Source organism: Kogia breviceps, chromosome 3, assembly GCF_026419965.1.
Source record: "Kogia breviceps isolate mKogBre1 chromosome 3, mKogBre1 haplotype 1, whole genome shotgun sequence".
In the NCBI taxonomy this organism is placed as follows: domain Eukaryota; kingdom Metazoa; phylum Chordata; class Mammalia; order Artiodactyla; family Physeteridae; genus Kogia; species Kogia breviceps.
In genome coordinates, this window is record NC_081312.1 from 46,256,316 (window position 1) to 46,277,424 (window position 21,109).

The window sequence follows — 21,109 nt, forward strand, 5'->3', positions numbered from 1 at the left end:
TGGTGAACTAATCTATGACAAAGGAGGAAAGGATATACAATGGAGAAAAGACAGCCTCCTCAATTAGTGGTGCTGGGAAAACTGGACAGCTACATGTGAAAGAGTGAAATGAGAACATTCTAACACCATACACAAAAATAAACTCAAAATGGATTAGAGACCTAAATGTAAGACCGGACACTATAAAACTCTTAGAGGAAAACATAGGAAGAACACTCTTTGACATAAATCACAGCAAGATCTTTTTTGGTCCACCTCCTAGAGTAATGGAAATAAAACCAAAAATAAACGAATGGACCTAATGAAACTTAAAAGCTTTTGCACAGCAAAGGAAGCCATAAACAAGACGAAAAGACAACCCTCAGAAAGGGAGAAAATATTTGCAAATGAATCAACAGACAAAGGATTAATCTCCAAAATATATAAACAGCTTATGCAGCTCAATATTAAAAAAACAAATAACCCAATCCAAAAATGGGCAGAAGACCTAAATAGACATTTCTCCAAAGAAGACATAGATGGCCAAGAAGCACATGAAAAGCTGCTCAACATCACTAATTATTAGAGAAATGCAAATCAAAACTACAATGAGGCATCACCCCACACCAGTTAGAATGGGCATCATCAGTAAATCTACAAACAACAAATGCTGGAGAGGGTGTGGAGAAAAGGGAACCCTCTTGCACTGTTGGTGGGAATGTAAATTGATACAACCACTATGGAGAACAGTATGGAGGTTCCTTAAAAAACTAAAAATAGAATTACCATATGACCTAGCAATCCCACTGCTGGGCATATACCCAGAGAAAACCATAATTCAGAAAGACACCTGCACCCCAATATTCACTGCAGCACTATTTACAATAGCCAGGTCATGGAAGCAACCTAAATGCCCATCGACAGACAAATGGATGAAGATGTGGTACATATATACAATGGAATATTACTCAGCCATAAAAAGGAACGAAATTGGGTCATTTGTAGAGATGTGGGTGGATCTAGAGCCTGTCATACAGAGTGAAGTAAGTCAGAATGAGAAAAACAAATATTGTATATTAACGCATATATGTGGAACCTAGAAAAATGGTACAGATGAACTGGTTTCCAGGGCAGAAGTTGAGACACAGATTTAGAGAACAAATGTATGGACGCCAAGGGGGGAAAGCTGCGGGGGCATGGGGGTGGTGGTGTGATGAATTGAGCAATTGGCATTGACATGTATACACTGATGTGTATAAAATGGATGACTAATAAAGACCTGCTGTTTAAAAAAATAAATAAAATAAAATTCAAAAATTCAAAAAAAGGAAAATCAGTTGAACATAAATATAAGCATTTATTTCTGGTAGAGAAATATGCTTATATTATATCTTTGACTACATTCTCTCATTTGTTGGGTTATCTACCTCAGAAACACTAATTATTCTTATGCTAGATCATCCTTGTCTTCTCTAACAGCTTTCATCTTCGTCTTTTATTCTGCATTCATTCCCATGCCTTTCTTCATGTCAATAATTACATTTTCAACAGTGTCTATTTTGTACATGGTTCTAATTAATCCCATAATAATGATGGTCCTCTATTTCCTTAGATCTGCAACTCCTTTTTCAATTCCATCATTTTATTATCTTGGTTTTTGTCTTATTGAACTCCATGTTTTTATTAAGTTTTTCTGTAGCAGAAGACATTTGTGAGCCTCCATCTTCCGCCCTGCGCCAGCTGTCAGTGCGACCATAGCCACATTCCATCATCGCTCTGTCCTTGCACCACCCCAGCCTGCAATGTTGGGCCCCAGTGAGGACCTGGGCATGGCGGTGGAGGTGGGCGTGGAAGGCGAGGACAATGACTTCGGGGAAGCAGAATACGCTGCCATTAACTCCATGTTGGACCAGATCAACTTCTGTCTGGACCACCTGGAGGAGAAGAATGACAACCGCCACGACTGCCTCCAGGAGCTGCTTGAATCCAACTGGGGAGGCCCCCAGCAATGCCAGCCCCTAAGCTTGGGAGCCCCCAGCCAGGCCCCAGCCCTGCCTCCCTGGGACAGGCTCTGGCCTGAGCACTCATCCTCTGGCTTAGACACCTTCTCCAGGGCTGGCCTACAGGTCTCCTGGGGGGTCCTGCCTGCCTAGGCCACGCTCTGGTACTTCCCTTGGTGTGCCTGGGTCAGCCCCCACCTCCAGCATCCCCTCTTGGGGCCAGGTGGGGGCCAGTGACCCACCCACCTTGCCTGCCTGCCCCACTCCTGCATGCTCCCTAGTCTGCCCAGGTCTTGGGTGTCTGTAGTAAACGGGTGTCCAACACCAAGCAAACAAACAAAACATTTGTGAAGAATTTTCTTCTATTCTGTGAGTTTGTTTTCAGTTGCATTTTTTGATATTGTGTTTTTTACATGCTACATTATTATCTTTCTTTGTTTAGTTTTGTTCCATCTGGCCATTGTACAGTATGTTTGCACGGTTGCCATGCTGTTACTCTGCCTCCTGTCCATGCCTCATATTATTGAGGGTGACTTCTTTGTGTTTCCTATTACAGTGGAAGCCTGTTTGTTTCCCTCACTCTGCTACAGTTTGGGGCTGGAGGAGGTTGTGTTGTATCTCGTTTTCCCTGAGGGTTCGTGACAATTAGGACAGAATTCAGCTGTGGTGGCTGGACTCTCCACTAACATTCCCTTTTTAGCATCTGCCCTTTCTGTAATACCTTTCTTCTGAGATGGTATTAAAGATCCTCTACCAAGGACAGGTGACTATCTGGGGTATGTCTATTCTTCCCTTGTGAGGTACCTTTGGGCTGTGGATAGTTTTCTCAACTCAGTGAGGTGCCCTCGAGCCTTCCCTTCCATCTCAGAAAGTCAGCTCAGTGTTCACATTCTCCCATTTTCTCTCTTGTTCCATTCCTCCTCATTCAGAAGAGAAGAAACGTAATGGCTTCCATTCACTTTGCTTCTCCCTACATTTGGGGGATTTAGTGAGACATCTCAGGATTGCACTGACTCCACAGGCTAGCTTCTGGAACTTAGGAGTGGAACAAGGACACTTTTCTTGTGTCCACCTTGTTATTATCTATGTCAAATCTTTAAATTATTTTATCTATTTTTATAAATTTATTTATTTATTCATTTATTTAATTTTTGGCTGCATTGGGTCTTTGCTGCACGCCGGTTTTCTGTAGTTGCTGAGAGCGGGGGCTACCCTTTGTTGCAGTGGGCGGGCTTCTCATTGCGGTGGCTTCTCTTGTTGCGGAGCACAGGCTCTAGGCACACAGGCTTCAGTAGTTGTGGCACACGGGCTTCAGCAGTTGTGGCTCGAGGGCTCTAGAGCACAGGCTCAGTAATTGTGGCGCATGGGCTTAGTTGCTCTGTGGCATGTGGGATCTTCCTGTACCAGGGCTCAAACCCATGTTCCCTGCATTGGCAGGCGGATTCTTAACCACTGCGCCACCAGGGAAGCCCTATGTCCAATCTTGATCCAGAATCTCCTCCAAAGTTTGGATTTCAAATAAAGAACCTTCATCAAGCACACTTAGAGAAATTTGCTTTTTTCCAATTACCATTGCCAAATGCCTAATGTTAGTTTACCTGTTACCCTTGGCAAGGGACTACATGTCTGTAGCCCTGCAGTATTTTCAGTCTTTGGTGCTGTGTATCTCACTCATCTGCTTCTCTGTTTTGTTACTGCCCTAGAAATGGGAGAACTTTAAAAAAAAATTCCTTGGCTTTTTGATAGAAAGCAACTTGCAGGTTGGGTCCAAGGTGAAAGTGAGTCCCCTTACTGGGTTAAAAACATGAATGCTGTTGTAATTCCTGGTTGTGAATGCTCATAGTTTCACTGCTGAACCATTTTATGCTAATTAATTCTGTGGGATATATTCCTCCTCTTTTAATTTAGTCCCTCTTCTTCTCCCATTTCTACTTATAACCATCCCTGCCAACTACCTACATTTCACTGTTAAACTGTTTGCATAGCGTTCAGGATTTTAAAGCTTCCTTGTATTGCCTTTGGGCATTTGGCTGAAATACACTGCCTCCAATTTACAAGTAAATATAGAACAAATCCAGAGACCTTGTACTGGTAACTGGCAATAAAAATGCTAATGCCTTAGTGGCAGTGTTTATAAGAAAATGTTAATTTTTAGGGTAAAAATTTCATTAGAAATTGCTTTGGGAAATATATTAGTTAATGTTTACAAGTGTTTTTAAAGGAAGGCAAATGATTGCCACTAAAAAAAAAAAAAATCTCATGGAAAGCATCTCCATTGAATCCCTCTGTTTTAAAAATACTTCACTTGGTATCTTTATTTTCATTTGTTAAATACAAGGCCATCCTTTAATGTTGTCTCCAGCTTGAAACAGTTTGAGACTCAGTGGATAATTCTGACCAGGAAGTATCACTGGACAGTGGGCAGAGCAGTTAAGAGGGAAAAAATATTATAAGACCTTGACGATGGGGATGGGTTGGAACACCGACAATAAAGAGTTAGGAGAGTGACAAAGAGGCTTTCCAAGGGATGTTCATATTTCTTGATCTATGTAATTTGATATTTAATGTATATAGAAATCCAATAACTATTTTGAAAAACCCCACTTACACCAATAATTCTTCTACTTTAGACTAAAAGTACCTAGGAGGCTAGGTATTTCCCATATTTCTTTCCTTTATGTTTAGAACAGGAATATGCCTGGAGCAGACATCCAATAAATACAAATTACTAATAATAATGACTGAGCTACTTTATTAGTATAGAATAATTCCAGGGGCTTCCCTCCTGGTTTGTCTGATCCTAAGCCTTTAAATACGTGTTTATATGTCAGAAAAATCAGCATTAGAAACTCTCTAGGGCAAATCATAAAATATTAATTTGATACATGGTTTAAAACTCACCTTTGGTGTTATGAAATAATCCCTCTAGTGAGAAAAAAAAGTGCATTTAAAAAATCTTAAACCGTCAAAGCAGATGTCACTGGTTAGGAGTCCAGTTGATCAATAACGTTTCACAATCTCTATCAGCATCAGGAGAAAGGCACTTAGCATGTCACTCTTAAAACGATCAGCACCAAATTTCCACAATTGCGTTTCCACAAAACGCAAATGGGTTTTTAATGAGACCCCTAATTTTTCTTCGCTCGCAAACCAATTTCTGCAGGGTCAAAGTTCTGGCCACCACAGATACCGTCCTCCTAGGTATAGGGACTCACTTAAGGACCACTTGGTGTAACATTCCTCCTGACAGTGGCTGGAGGCAGGTGCGTTGGACATGTTTTTAACTAACGAATGCAATCGTTTCAATTCATATTATTCTCTTGCCCTAAAAGTATGAGTTGGTTTCCATACCTACATTTTAACCCAGTCTCTTCCCCGGCGAGGCTACCTGTTTGCTCATCTTTCACAGGGCGAGGCGACCAGAACACTTCTGATGCAGTGTCCTCTTTGCCCTAAGAGGAGAGGCACTCAGACCTTGCCTCCCCTCGCCGAGGCTCCAGCTCCGAACACCTGCCCCCTTTAGGATTCGGTTCATCCGGCAACAGCCGGAGGGGTCCAACCCAATCCTCCTTCCTGGCGCGGTAGGGACTCGGACAAGGTCCGCGCCACGGACTCGGACAAAGTCCACGCCACGGACTGGGACAAAGTCCGCGCCACAGTGCCCGGCTTCCAGAGCACCCGGCGGAGGGCAGAGAGAAGGGGCGGAGTGAGCGCCATGACGCCAGGAGCCTCGGCCAATGGAAACGCACCGCGGCGCGCCGGCCGAGCCGCCAACCCATAAAAAGGAGGCGCTCCGGCACTCCTCAGTCTCGTCTGTTCCGGGCTTGGAGCGTACACCTGGCCCGAGGCCTACATTCTTCAGGTGACTCCGGTCACAGCTCATTGCCCGCCGGCGAAGTTCAATTGCAGCCACTGACGCGTCCGAGGGTCCCTCCGGGGCGGGAGCGGCAGGTCCATGGAGAAGGGCCCAGGGCGGGTGCAGGCGAAGCCGCGGGACGCCCGGTGCAGTAATGGGTTCCCCGAGGGGGAGCCGCCGCGGCCCAGGCCCAGCACGCCCACCGAGAAGCCGCCGCGGCCGGAGAGCAAGAGCGTCCAGCCGGCGGACGGCTGGAAGGGCGAGCGGCCCCGCAGCGAGGAGGACAACGAGCTGAACCTCCCCAACCTGGCGGCCGCCTACTCGTCCATCCTGCGCTCGCTGGGCGAAGACCCCCAGCGGCAGGGGCTGCTCAAGACGCCCTGGAGGGCGGCCACGGCCATGCAGTTCTTCACCAAGGGCTACCAGGAGACCATCTCAGGTCAGTGCTCCCGCCGGCCGGCGTGCCCGGCACTGGGGAGGTGGCTGCAGGAAGCACGCGCCGGCTCCGGGAAGTTCCCGGAGTTGCTCACTCTTGGCGGAGGAAGCCGAGTGCTGTCACTTTTCGAAGCCCGCCCTCGGCCCTTGCCCAGCCGTCCGGCCAAGGAGAGGGCCCTGCGTGGGACGCATTTCGGGCGCGGTGGGAGTCAGTGGCCTCTCCACCCGGGGACTGGTTGAAGCGGCCCTCGCGGGGTCCTCCCCGCTCGCTGCACGCGGCCTTCTCCTCCAGCCTCGGGTTGGCGGGACCGCGGTCCCAGAGCCTCCCCACGCCCCTTACCTCCGCCCCCGGGTGGGAGCCTGGAGCGCTTGTCGCCTGAGCGCCCAGGGCCGGATGCCTGAGGAACGTGCACCTGGGCTCGTGGAAGTGACGGCTTCCTAGGTCATTTCTCTTCTGGATGTCTCATTTTTGGTAGGTCTGGGGTGAAGCCTTGGCTTTGTGTGTCTGAAGCGGGGGGTGATTCTTTGCTGCAAACTCGGGGACCCTCACTCTCGCTGACTTGCCAGGGTACCCGGGTGCACCGAAAGTCGTAATTCTCTTTTGTTCACATACAGTTCACTCCAGCTCAGGACTTTGCCAGAATTTGGCATAGTTCTGGACATGGGCTTTCCTGGAGTTTGAAGTGTGAGGTTTTTGGGGGGTTAGTTTGCTGCTTAAAGCCTTCTCCGCCTTTTCTCCCCCACTCCCCAAACCCCAAAGCAGGAAAGCGACTTCCTGGGAGTCGGGGAGGTTCGCTGGGCCGTGGGACCCGGAGTCCCTCTATCACCCACTTCCCACCCACGCATCCCAAAGGAGCCGGGTTGGCCCAGTGCTTTCGGCGCCTGAGGAGGGTCAGGCTTTTGCCCAGGAGGCCGGGAAGTAGGGGGCGCGGGGTGGCTGTGGAAAATGATTGAGGACTTCGCTGCCTAATTGCTGGGTGAGTGATGCTGGTCATTAATTAAAAAAATAAAAAAGATCTGACTTGCATAGCTCGGACCAAGGGCGTTGTTTTCCAGTTCACATCTCTGTACCTCTTGGTGACATTTATACCTTTGGCCTACGAAGCCTTCTGCCTTCACCATTTCTAAAAGAATAACAGTGATGCTTTGCAAGATAACCTCCCTGCTCAGGTTATTTCCCCAATCAAGTTTCTGGAGACTTCCTGAATAGATTCTGGGAAACACAGTTATTTTTGCCCAGTCTCCCCCACCCCAAAGGAAGGGTGGGAAATCAGTGTGAGAGGGGTGAGGCACATAAAGGAAATGACACTACATCTTAAAGCCAAGAAATGGATATCTAGTTCTGTGTCCAAGTTTACTTTTTAAACCTTTGTTGGTAAAAGTTTGGACCCTCAAATACAGAATTTCAAAATGCAAAGACTGAAGAATAAACATTCTTCATTTGGTGAATATTCTACCATTTGGTGATATTCCACGATGTAATGAAGAAACATCTTAGGGCCTTGCTCAGTCTGCCTCTTGTGGACACTGAAAGTGTCCACCGCACTTGTTCAGGCTTTGGTAATCGCGCTAATAGAATTCACAGGAGAGAGGGATTTCTGACCTCAAGAGTAGGGGAGGTCCTCCTGACTTTTGAGACCTAAAGTGTCTCAAAAGGTTTACTTAAGAAATGATTAGCAGAAGTTTGTCTCATGAGCCATGGGAATAATGACTGCAAAGAACACTTCATTCTACCTTAGAAGACAGTTCTAGTCAAGTGTTAATTTATTATTTAAAAAGTCCATATGGACCTAGGAACAGAAATCAGATTAGGGGGACTCTAATCTAATCATCTCCCTACCCAAGAGGACCTGGGGGAGAGGGTGGAATGGGGAGTGACTGCTTAATGGGTTCCAGGTTTCCTTTTGGGATGATGAAAATGTTCTAGCACTAGAGAGTGGTGGTCGTTGCACACATTGTGAATGTGCTAAATGCCACTGAATTGCACATTTTAAAATGGTTAAGATGATGAGTGTTATATGTATTTTACAACAGTGAAAATGTCACAGACCATTTAAGAATTATTAATAGCCATTAATTGAATACTTTTTATGCTCTAAATGCTTTATGTGGATGGTCTTTGGTTAATCCTCATTTTTGAGGTAAACACTGCCCTTTTACCCCATGATAAGGAAACTGAGGCAGAGAGGTTGACAGCTTCAGGTGGTAGAGCTGGTGTTGGAATCTAGGCAGCCTGAATGCAGAACTCTTACCTGCTTCCTTATGTTGCTACTTGGTGAGATGTCAGTGTATCTTCTCTGCTAGGCATTTCAAACTGAGTTTGGACCTAATACTTGGGTCACCAGCATTAAAATAAGGTGGAGTAGAATGGAGAAAATCAGTCTATCATATGTAGTATGGGTAAATGTTTTGAGAAGCTTACAAGTAGGTTTTATAGGTATGATTTTTTCTGGTATGTACTGGCTCCAGTTGTAGAATGTAGTATTTTTTGTATTTGTTGTGGTCAAAAGTTTGAAAGCCTCTGTCTAGAGGATCACACTTAAGGACTTAATATTGATTTCTTGGAGGTACATAAATAGAAGACAGAGAGGAGAGGATGACAAGGATGATGCTGAACTTAAAGGAATGAACCTGAAATGGTGGTGGTCCAGGCCTTGGACCAACCTGGGTGGGAGAAGGAAGGATACTTTAAATCTATAGAAAATACAGAGTAAGTAATAGAGAAAACACTCCCACCCAATCCCTAATTTTTATTTCTTTAGAGAGTATAAGTCAATGACCACTATAGATTATTTTGGATAGAAGCAAACTTCTTTGAAACTGTCACTTTTCTATGCTTGTAGATAAGATACTTAACATCTTTTATATCTCTGTATATTAATTACTTGTTACTAGTGTTGACTTAAGTTTTGTAAAACATAAAATAAATAAAATAAGTTGGTACTTTACATTCCCCAAATTATTTTTTTTAGCTCCTCTTGAGTGAATTGATGTTAATTTCTGGTGTTTGGGGAATTTGTCAGTTCTCCCTGCACCGCAGTGTATTTTCATGACCCTTGCATGATATACCTTTCTTTACTTTCCAGTATGTACCTTATTATGGGTGCATCTGTGGTCACCTGTAATGGGGCTCTGTCAAGGTTGTGCAAGTCTCCTGGTTACTGTTCACCACTGGGCTGTAGCTTGTAGTGGAGGGAGGGCTGGAGGAGACACTATCACCTCTCCCAGGAATGGCTGTCCTTTGAATAGCATCACAGGGTGATCCTTGGACCAGCTCATCTTTATCTGTTGCTATCCCATTTCAATTTAACCACATCCTAGTTCTCTTACATATTCAGAGAACCTTTGATGAGGTCTTCTTTTCTGTATATTTCCTATATTTCCACTATCTTTAAAATTCAGAATCCTAATTAAATTGGAGGGTCTGCTGTTGCCTGAGGTGTTTGATCTTCATGTTCTTGTGTCTGACCCTTCCCTTCCCCTGTCCTCTCCTGGGTATAAATGGAAACAACCTCTTAGATAGTATTATCCATCAAAGGTTAAGTGAATGTAACTTGTCTCATCAGTTGTCCTTTTTATAAGTTTATGGGAGTACACAAGAGTCTTGAGTCTTCTGTCACATTGCTAGTTGAAGTAGGTTTTAGCTGGTCTTATCCAGGATGCCAAGGCAGTTTTCATAAATCAAGTTGACAATTTGGGAAGCCTGTGAGCCTGTATATAATGCAGGAAGAGGAGATGGTATCACAGGTGATGGACTTCTTATAAATTTATTTATTTTATTTTTTAAATTTATTTTTTGCTGTGTTGGGTCTTCGTTGCTGTGCGCGGGCTTTAGTTGTGGCGAGCGGGGGATACTCTTCATTGCAGTGTGGTGGCTTCTCTTGTTGCGGAGCACGGGCTCTAGGCACTTGGGCTTCGGTAGTTGTGTCACACGGGCTCAGTAGTTGTGGCGCACGGGCTTAGTTGCTCTGCGGCATGTGGGATCTTCCTAAACCAGGGATCGAATCCATGTCCGCTGAATTGGCAGGCAGATTCTTAACCACTGCACCACATGGGAAGTCCCAGTGATGGACTTCTTGACTGTTTCCCCATCCTGCTTCAACCATGTTCACTACAAGATGACAACTATTCTCTAAAGCTAAAGCGAGGCAGTTAGATAGTTTATTTACAAAAAAATGAGTCTTAGCCACTTCATACTGAAACGTGCCAGCACTCACAAAAGATTTTTCTTTTTGAATCATGAACATCTGTGATTTACCACATCAGACTGCCATGATGAACTAAGAATTGTAACAACTTCTAAGATGTGATAATACTTATTTATCATAGCCTCCCATATTGTGGGCAAAAGGTGAGTTTATGTCCCATTTTTTTTTTTTTTTTTTTTTTTTGCGGTACGCTGGCCTCTCACTGCTGTGGCCTCTCCCTTTGCGGAGCACAGGCTCCGGACACGCAGGCTCAGCGGCCATGGCTCACGGGCCCAGCCGCTCCGCGGCATGTGGGATCTTCCCGGACCGGGGCACGGATCCGTGTTCCCTGAATTGGCAGGCAGACTCTCAGCCACTGCGCCACCAGGGAAGCCCCTGTCCCATGTTTTAAAGTAGGTTGTAGAAAAGTTAATCTCATTATTGAGAGGTGCTATTTTAGATGTGTATAGTTCATTTAAATCTTGATTCACTAATAAGTTTCATTTTTATTTTGTTAATGAATACTTCTTACATAGGACTTAGTTCTGTGTATTGCCAGAAAAGGTACTATGAATAAAGAAGAAAAAAATAACAAGACTGTTGAAGTGTATGACTGGAACTTAGGAGTAGTCAAAGTTGATTAAAGCTGTTAAGAGTCATTGAGAATGGAGGAGAAAATCTAGTCTTACTAGTTTCTTTTAAAAATGTAGTATCTGTTAACATTTTTTTCTGGCCTGGGAGGAAAAGTCCTACACATAACTTTGAAATACTAAACAAACTGGTACTTGTTTTAGTTTCACTGGACTGCCATAAGAAAGTACCACGGACTGGACTGTTTAAAACAACAGAAATCTATTGTCTCACAGTTCTGGAGACTAGAAGTCTGAGATCAAGGTGTTGGTGGAACCATACTCCCTCTGAAAATCACACGGAATGGGGAGGGGTCCTTCCTTGCCTCTTCCCAGCTTCTGATGGTAGCTGTCAATCCTTGGTGTTCCTTAGCTGGCAACTGCATTACTCCCATGTCTGCTTCTGTTGGTGTCCAGATTTCCCTCTTTAAGGACATCAGTCACATAGGAGTGAATCCACTTTACACCAGTATGCCTTATCTTAATTTAGCTAATTACATTTGCAGTTACTCTATTTCCAAGGTCACATTCTGAGGCATTGAGCTTTAGGACTTCAACTTAACCTTCAACACAGTGTAACCTATACCAGTGTTAAATGCTATTATTCATAAGACTGACTGGGAACTTTATAATTTCATTTAATTTATTCACTGAGTGCCAACCACTGCGCTGAATGCTGGGAAGCAGGCTCAGCAAAACCAGATATGGTTACTTCCCTCATGGAACAGACAGTCTATTAGACTAAAACAGATATTCATCAGAATCACATGGATGAGTGTGATTATAGATGGAGAAATCGAGTGATCAAAAGAACACAGCTCAGAGAAAGCATTTACCAAAGGAACTTGATCTATGCTAGGAGATGGGAAGTGTGGATGCTTGAGCTGACATCTGAATAACAACAAACACTCCTGATTACTATGTGCTGAACCCAGTTGTGAGATCTTTACATGTATTGCCTCACTGATCCTCACAATAACCCTACGGGGTAGGTAATATTAGCCCTGTTTTTAGGGATAAGGAAACTGGGGCACAGAGAGAACTTGCACAAGATGATATCTGAAAAATAGCGGCACTGGGAGAATGATAGAGAATGAGAATCATCATAATCTCTCATAGTCTATTGAATTTTAATCATAATATTTTACTGATTTATTTGAATCACCTCCCCTCCCCTTCCCTTTTTGTATCTTCTCTGCTGTTTTCTTTTCTTTTTTATTTTATTTTATTTATTTATTTTTGGCTGCGTTGGGTCTTCGTTGCTGCATGCAGGCTTTCTCTCGTTGCAGGAAGTGGGGGTTACTCTTCATTGCAGTGCGTGGGCTTCTCATTGCGGCAGCTTCCCTTGTTGTGGAACACAGGCTCTAGTCACGTGGGCTTCAGTAGTTGTGGTACATGAGCTCAGTAGTTGTGGCTCGTCGGCTCTAGAGAGCAGGCTCAGTAGTTGTGGCGCACAAGCTTAGTTGCTCTGCGGCATGTGGGATCTTCCTGGACCAGGGCTTGAACCCATGTCCCCTGCATTGGCAGAAGTATTCTTAACCACTGTGCCAGCAGGGAGGCCCTCTGCTGTTTTATTTGTCCGGCTCTAGAAACTCTTCTATGCCTGGGCATTCCCCCACTGACTCATTTGCAGTATACCTCTATTTGAGTCCAGTATTTGGTTAAGTCAGTCTGCAGTAATAAAATTTGCCAGGAGAGGGCAACTATCTAATCTTTGATGAATCCTAGGTTATGGATTCTAGATTATATGAACAATTCATAACTCCAGTTTATGTAATGAATATGTTCCCTATGGTTATACATTCTCTATTGAATTTATGGCAATTAGACTGAAGGATAAGTTAGATTGGGGTTAATCAAAGATTGTTTGAATCAAGGTAAATTTGTTATACTCAAGATTGAGAGGACATTTACTCACTAGAATTTGGTTCTGTTATAGCCTCAGTCACAGTTTTTTAGAAGAGGGACTGTCTGTACTCACCTTTGAATGCCTAGCAAATTGCCCAGCACATGTAGATGACTTGATGAATGTTTGAATTAATTTCTTAAAGACAAGGATCCCTTCTTGGGACTTCCCTGGTGGTCCAGTGGTTAAGACTCCACGCTCCCAATGCAGGGGGCCCGGGTTCGATCCCTGGTCAGGGGACTAGATCCCGCATGCCGCAGCTAAGAGCCTGCGTGCTGCAACTAAAGATCCCGCAGGCTGCAAGTAAGATTCCGTGTGCAGCAACTAAGACCTGGCGCAGACAAATAAATAAATATTGAAAAAAAACCCCACAAGGACCCCTTCTTTTTTTTTTTTTTTTTTTTTTTTGCAGTACACAGGCCTCTCACTGTTGTGGCTTCTCCTGTTGCGGAGCGCAGGCTCCGGACTCGCAGGTTCAGCAGCCATGGCTGACGGGCCCAGCTGCTCCACAGCATGTGGGATCTTCCCGGACCGGGGCACGAACCTGTGTCCCCTGCATCGGCAGGTGGACTCCCAACCACTGCGCCACCAGGGAAGCCAAGGACCCCTTCTTAACACTTGTCTTTCTCCTACCACAGTGCTCTGTGCATAGGTGCTCAATAAATCCTGGCTTTTTTATACACTAAAGAAAAACGTAGGGGATTAGCTTTATGGTAAAGCCATGGAAGTTATTTCTACTGGATCTCCTGAACACTTCTATTCTAGGCCAGAGGTCATCCTTTAGACATCTTTGTGTCCTTCATAGAGTCCTGAGCCTGTAGAAACTCACCTATTTGGTGAGATGGCTTCTTCTGTATCCAGTCAACATATTATTCCAAGGTATCAATTGAAGCAACTGGCGTGTTTCCCTGGCACATCACAATTCTCATGGGGAAGATTCTCTAGAAAATCTGTCAGGATTGCAGTCAATTTTTAAATTATTGTAGAAGTGTTCAAATGTACACAAAATTAGAATAGTATAATGAGTTCCTATGTGCCCATCACCCAACCTTTAACATAAACATAGGTCTTGCTTCATTCCTCTTGTCACACACCTTCCCCCACTGAATTATTTTAAAGCAAATCCTAGATATGTCACTTCATTGATAAATACTTTACTATATCTTGAAAATAGAGACTTAAAAATATTATCATACTTGGGCTTCCCTGGTGGCGCAGTGGTTGAGAGTCCACCTGCCAATGCAGGGGACGCGGGTTCGTGCCCCGGTCTGGGAAGATCCCACATGCTGTGGAGCGGCTGGGCCCGTGGGCCGTGGCCGCTGAGCCTGCGCGTCCGGAGCCTGTGCTTTGCAGTGGAAGAGGCCACAGCGGTGAGAGGCCCGCGTACCGCAAAAAAAATAAATAAATAAATTAAAAAAATTATCATACTTGAAATCAACAGTAATTCCTTAATATCAAATATCTAACCAATATTTACATTTCTTTGATTTTTCTCACAGGTATCTCTTTACAAATTGGGTTGTTTGAATAAGGATTCAGACAAGATTCACGTGTTATATTTGATAAATGTCTTCAAGTTTTTAAAAAATTTGTTAGTTTGGTATTCTTTTTTATCCCTTAACAATTTGTTGAAGAAACAGGGTCACTTGTCCTATAGAATTTCGCACATTCTGGGTTCTGCTCGTTTTTTTTCTCACGATTTAATTTAACATGTTCCTTTAGCTCCTGTGTTGCTTATATACTAGCAGATAGATTTAGATGCTTGCCTTCCTGCTTCTCCCCACTCCCGCCCCCACCAAATAACTCTTAAATTTAGTCAAGAATACTTCATAGGTGGTGGCACGTGCTTCCATCTGTAAGCAGTTAAATATCTAGTTGTCTTTTTGTGATGTTAAAACCGATTAGCTTTAAGCGTTATCAGCCTAACTTGTCCATTACAGAGCTTTCCACCAGCATTTCACTTGACTTTAGAAGCCATTGGTGATTGCCTAGATCCAGTATTTTTTAGAAGTTGAAAAATAATGATGTTTGGTTCTTTAATTCCTTCTGAATTTATTAACTGGAGTTCTTCTATAAAGAAGATATATGGGAACTCTTTAGGCCATCTTTGCAACTATTCAGTAAGTTTAAAAGTAAATAAAGCTTAAAGATATATAAGGTTGTTAATTTCTCTAAAATATTTCTTTAATTCCGCACTGGAGATTGACCTAATTATGCCTCAATCTAGAAACCATAAAAGAAAATAATTGTTACTTTATATAAAAACTAAGAACTTTCACAGGTCAAATACCAACAGAAATGATAAACTGGGAAGAAATATTTACAATTCATATTGTAGACAACAGGATAATCATACTAATATAAAAGAGATACTAGAAATTAATGTGAGAGAAAGGCCAAAAACACAATTGAAAAATTGGCAAGGCATGTAAGCAGACAATTCACAGGAAAGGAAATACAAATGACTTTTAAATACATGGAAAGATGCTTGACTTCACCTTCAATAAGAGAAATGCACACAGACCACCCAAAGATACACTTTTTCCTTGTTTGATTGGCCAAAGTCTAGAATCTTGATACTGCATTACATTATGGAAGTTATAGGGAAACAAATGTTACTGTTGAGAGTGTAGCCATCTTTATGGAGGATAATTTGGCAACATCTATTAAATACAAATACACATATCCTATTTGAAAATCCTGCCTCTGGGAATTGCATACATGAAATGACATATGCTCAAGGTTAGTCACTGCAGCCATGAAAAGAACCATCCTGTATGTCTCGTCCCTTCAAATGGCTAAATGATGCAGAGGAGTTATGTTGGGGGGGACAATGAAATGTTTATATTGACATTAAGAATTGGAGGATATACAATTGGTTATATGTTAATCAGGGATATGAACTGGGCAGATGGCAGACCAGAGTAGAAGCAAGACTTTTCACTATATATTCAGTTTTTTATTTTTGAAGTATGTACATGTATTTTCAGATAGATAAATTAAAAACATTGTGACAAAGTTGTTTCAAATCTAGGAGCAAGGGAAATACAACTTTTTAAGGGCTAGCTGATAAGAAAAATCTGGTTACTGAAAACCTTTACCCTGGAATTAGAGGAAAATAGTTAGATGTATATATTTGCAAGCTTGATCTTCATTGTGATCCATATAGTGTAAAGAAAGAGACTGAGTTTGAATGTGACCTTGTCCCTTAACTATCTGTATAATTACTGGCATGTCTCCAAACTTAATTTTCATCTTTCTCTTTTTATAAAGAATGGTAATACCTGCTTTGCCTGGGCTCTTACAAGAATTAAGAAGGTATGCAAAAAGCACCTGATGCTTAATATATTCCTTCTTTTATGAGGAGGAAGAACTATGGGGTTGGATTAATTAGAAAGTGTTTTAAGAATGTGGGATACTCTGGAGCCCTGAGCCGCCATGTAGTGTCCAGTTACTCTGAGGCTGCCATGCTGTGAGGAAGCTCTGCCACATGGCGAGGCCACAACTGGGTGTTCCAGCTGATGGCTTTAGCTGGGGTCCCACCCAACAGCTAGCACCAAACACTAGACATGTGAGTAAAGACTCCCCCAGGTGATTCCAGTCCCCAGCCAACTAGTCGTTCCCACTGAGCCCCAGACATTGTGGACCAGAGGCCAGTCATCTCTCCTGTGCCTTGTCTGAATTCCTGACCCTTGGAATCCCAGGACATAATAAAATAGTTGTACACCACTAAATTCTGGGATGTTTTGTTATACACCAAAAGCAACTGGACCGGATTTTGAGATGAGGGTGGTTAGAATTTGCATTTGTGCAGAGGAAAAGGGAGTGACTTAAACAGGCCAAGAGATGGCACAGTGGTTTAACGCTAGAAATTCAAATTTGTGAATTATCGGTATAAAGCTGAGAGTTAAGCTTGGAGAGTTCCTGAGCTCCTCAAAGGAGTGAGGAGATGTCAGCATTCTGACACTAAGGAGAGTGAGAGAAGAACCAGCAGAGACTGCCCTAAAGGGAGACGTGAGAGGCAGGAGATCCAGGAGGGTAAGTGTTGGCAGAAAATGGTTTTAAAAGGAACGTGGAACAGAAGGAAAAGGTCCCGAGACATAGTAGACTTGAGTCAGATTGCCTGGCTTCAAATCCTGTTACTGACCAGCTGTGCCTTAATTGCTTGATCTGTAAAATGGGGCAGTTAATAGTAATCATCCAACTTATAGGGTTATTGTGAGGATTAAGTGAGTTAGTACATATAGTGCTGAGAGAAATGCCCAGCATGTATGAAGTGATATAGACATTTTGTCTATGTTAGCAATGAGTACTGAGATTTTATTTGAAGGTGTTGTTAGTAGTTTCAATAGCTTAATGTGCTCAGAAGCCAGATTGTAGGACTTTAGGAAGTAATTTAACAAATTACAGAAAATAAAATTTTTGAGGTATTTTTTCCTGACTGGTAGGATCATGTGAGCTTCCACTTGGTGTGTATCAAGACAGCAATGTGCTGGTTGCTGGTGAATGAAAGTGTTAGGTGTTAAAGAGAAGCACATGGGCACCCAAACCCTGGGAAGTGGGCCAGGTTGTATGCGTGTGATCTCATATGATCCTCCTGTCAACTTGGAGGCTGTACTCATTATAAAGAGTTGGAAACTGAGAGACCTTTGGTCAAGTCACTTGCCAGAGGGCACAGAGCAAAACCCAGGTGTGTGTGACGACAGTGCTCATGTTCCAATGGACATCGTGCCCCCTCAGGTTTTAAGTGCCTATGTTACATTTTCATATGAAGAGCCATTTAAGATGTGAGCAGTGTAATCCATAGGCATTCTGTTTTTCTTCTTGAATTCTAGCGAACAGAAAGCCAAGTAATTTTAGTTTTGAGGCATTTCTTAACATCCTGACTTTAAGATAGTTCATGAAATTTTTAATCAGGGGAATTTGTGAATAATTGCAAAAAATTTAGCTAAATTACATTCAGTTCAAAGGTGGATTAATAACTAACAAACTTTTCCCCACTTAATCTTTTGAGGGAGATGTTTGAAAACCAAAATTTTATACATTTTGTCTAAAGCACATTTAATTATATTTTGATCATTTATACTTTACAAATGTGAGTCTGTTTTAATGGTTTTACTATTTGGAAACTTTTCAGTTCTGTTTTAAATCTTTGTTTTTAGGGTTTGTGCTTTTTCTTAAGTGCAGTTATAAATTCTTAATCTTTCCTTTTATTTAAAGTAATTTTTTCTGTAACTACAATGATATGTAAATTTGAGTTACAATTTATCTTCTCTTTGAATAATTAGGCAAAATAATACAACATAATTATGTTGCATCTCTACCAACTTACCCAATTGTGTTTCCTACTGCATGTTTGCAACTGTGTTGAAGTGCATACAGTTGAATGTTGTATATTCTTTTTTTATGTTTGCTTTAAAACATACACGACATAAAGTTACCTTTTTTGTGTGTGTTAGGCGGGCCTCTCACTGTTGCGGCCTCTCCCGTTGTGGAGCACAGGCTCCGCGGCCATGGCTCACGGGCCCAGCCGCTCTGCGGCATGTGGGATCCTCCCGGACCGGGGCACGAACCCGCATCCCCTGCATCGGCAGGCGGACTCCCAACCACTGCACCACCAGGGAGGCCCCTACCATTTTTAAGTATATAGTTCAGTGGCATTAAGTACATTCGCATTGCTGTGCAACCATCACCACAGTCTATTTCCAGAACATTTTCGTTATCCCACACTGAAACCATATTCATCAACCAGTAACTCCCTGGTCCCCCTTTCCTCTAAGCCCTTGGAAACCTCTATTTTACTTTCTGCATTTGAGTATTCTAGGGACCTCATATGAGTGGAATCATATCATTTTGTCCTTTGTGTCTGGCTTATTTCACTTAGCATAATGTCTTCAAGGTTCGTCCGTGTTAAGAGCATCATTTTAAAGTTAGAAAAGAACCGTTTGGTCCTTGTTTGAGCCAGTAACTCATCTGTAGAATGTTGTATGTTCTTAAATTTGTAAGTATTTTATTTTCTTACTTTAAGAAATCTTTAGAATTGAAGATGTATTAACTGTGTGCATATTTATTTATCAAACATCAGGCCTGTGAATGACCCTGAGCTAACTGTTAAATGGGAAGCAAAACTGGTTGGCCTTGGCTTGGCCCTCAGGGAGCCTCTGGTCTGTGCTAGCCGGGACCAGACACTAAGTTCCTGCAGAGAGGAGCAAGTGGGGTCCTGTGTGGTCAGAAGGAAGGTGGGTTCTTATGGCAGAGAGACTTGAAACCACAGATGACTATGGAGGAGGTAGATTTTGAGCTGAACCTAGAAGGAAATTCATTTTGAATTTTTTTTTTTAAACAAATAGTCCATGATAGTTAAGAGAAGATTATGCTCTTAGGTGTTCTGGAATAAAAAGAATACACTAATATTCATAGTTGTCTGTACCATAGAGTTAAAATTAAATGAAGCTTTCAAAGCAGGTTTATTTTAAACTTTTTAAAGATCAGCATTGGAAGGCATTAGGGCTGGCTTCTTTCTCTGATGTTTCTAAAGTCCATTTTGACCAGTCAGCCCTTCTAATGAACAAACAACTTTACCTGAACACATGTTGCTTGTCCAGGCTTTATAATCTGGTCGTTCATTTCCTCTTGTAATTCTTCCTTCTCATTAATCCCCTTGGTTACTTGTGCCCCAAGTCCTGACTCTTACACTTCCTGAATATCTCTAACTCTTTTACCTTCTCTTGCTCTGACTCTTATTCATCTCTCACTTCTTTACTGGCTGTCTTGCCTCCTAGCTTGTCCTGCTCCCATCCATCAGTGCCAGAGTGATTTTATAGACATCGAGTAGATCTCTTCCTTCCAGAAGCACTTGACTGATTTCCTCCTGTCTTTCCTCACCACGGCTGTAATGTTTTGTTGTGTTCCAGCCTCTTGCCTGCATTTTAAAATTCTCTTCCATCACCACCTCCTCGCGAGGGCAAGTTAGCATTTTAGTTTAGTGCATAGCTTAGTGCATAGCCTGTTTTGAAAATCCACTCTGTCTCCTTCTCACGCTGGAGCTGGAGACTGAGGCAGAAGTCCTACATGAGGCTTGTTCTGTGGTATTTGGCCCTTATGCCTGCTCTCTTCCTCTAATTGTTCCTCTTTTTTTTTTTTTGGTTTTGGCTGCTAACCATGAGAATCCATCCCCCTGCCACCTCCACCAGTCAACACCTTTTGCCTCTCTAGAGTTCTGTGAACAAGCATCCAGGTTTAGGTGAGGAGATTGGCAGTTGCTGAATTCTGGGTTGAATCTTTTTGAGGTCTGGTTGGTCCAGATGCTGTTTCAGTGAAGTTCATGGCTGTTGATGTGAGGCATGATCATACATGTATTAGTTTTTATTCTAAATAGGAATCAGAGCCCAGTTCAACAGAGGCCATTGACAAACGTCCCAAACAAGGAATTTGTCACTAAAATAGCTTAAAATACAATTACACCAATGGTATAGTTTATGCACTCACAGTAAGATGTTCATGAGCAGTGATGGAGGTACTGGGTGCTGGAGTTCAACTGAGAGGCTGCTAACTGGGCGAGGACTCTGCAGAACTCCAGACCACTTTAAGGTAGAACTGCTGTAGATCACACCTCTCTAGCTCACCACGCCTTCAAGATATAAGTGCTTCTGTTAATGCACAGGCAACTGTGGAGGAGTGCCACTCTGAATGCCCATCAGAAACAATTTGCCTTTCAGCCATAAGGGTAAGGTGCAGTTAGCTGACAGCCTCCAGCTGTCAGCGCCTTCAGGATTTGCCTCAGTGGAGGCCAAGCTTAGCCCATGCTGTTTTTTTCCTCTCATTTTAATAGCTAACTCTTTCTTTCTATACTCCTCCAGCACAATAAACTGAGCCTTTTCAAGGGTGGCCCTTTACAAGTGAAGTAGTTTATAAGAGGGAGACAAGTCTTTTAGCTACATATTTAGCATGTTAGAAATGTTCACTGATATAATATTGATGCTAAGGGTCCATTTGGTGTTCTCAAACCATTTTAGTGTTAACAAAGACTCATCCTGGTATAATGGGAAGAAACTAGTCTGGACTGGTCACAGCATCTGCACTAACTAGTTTATGACCCTGCACAAGTCACTTTCAAG

General features: G+C 42.9%; 1 protein-coding gene across 4 annotated transcripts in view; it reads left to right on the top strand.

The window, feature by feature from the left end:
* The first annotated feature begins 5,745 nt into the window (after positions 1-5,745).
* Positions 5,746-21,109, top strand: part of GCH1 (GTP cyclohydrolase 1) — a 54,199-nt gene continuing 38,835 nt past the window's right edge. For 3 of the 4 annotated variants that reach the window (XM_059055729.2, XM_067028446.1, XM_067028447.1), the window contains exon 1: positions 5,785-6,274. In XM_059055729.2, coding sequence (XP_058911712.1) covers positions 5,935-6,274 — 340 coding nt within the window. In that variant the 5' untranslated portion in view covers positions 5,785-5,934. Of the gene's footprint in view, positions 6,275-21,109 lie in introns of all 4 variants that reach the window. The other variant, XM_059055728.2, reaches the window with a different exon arrangement.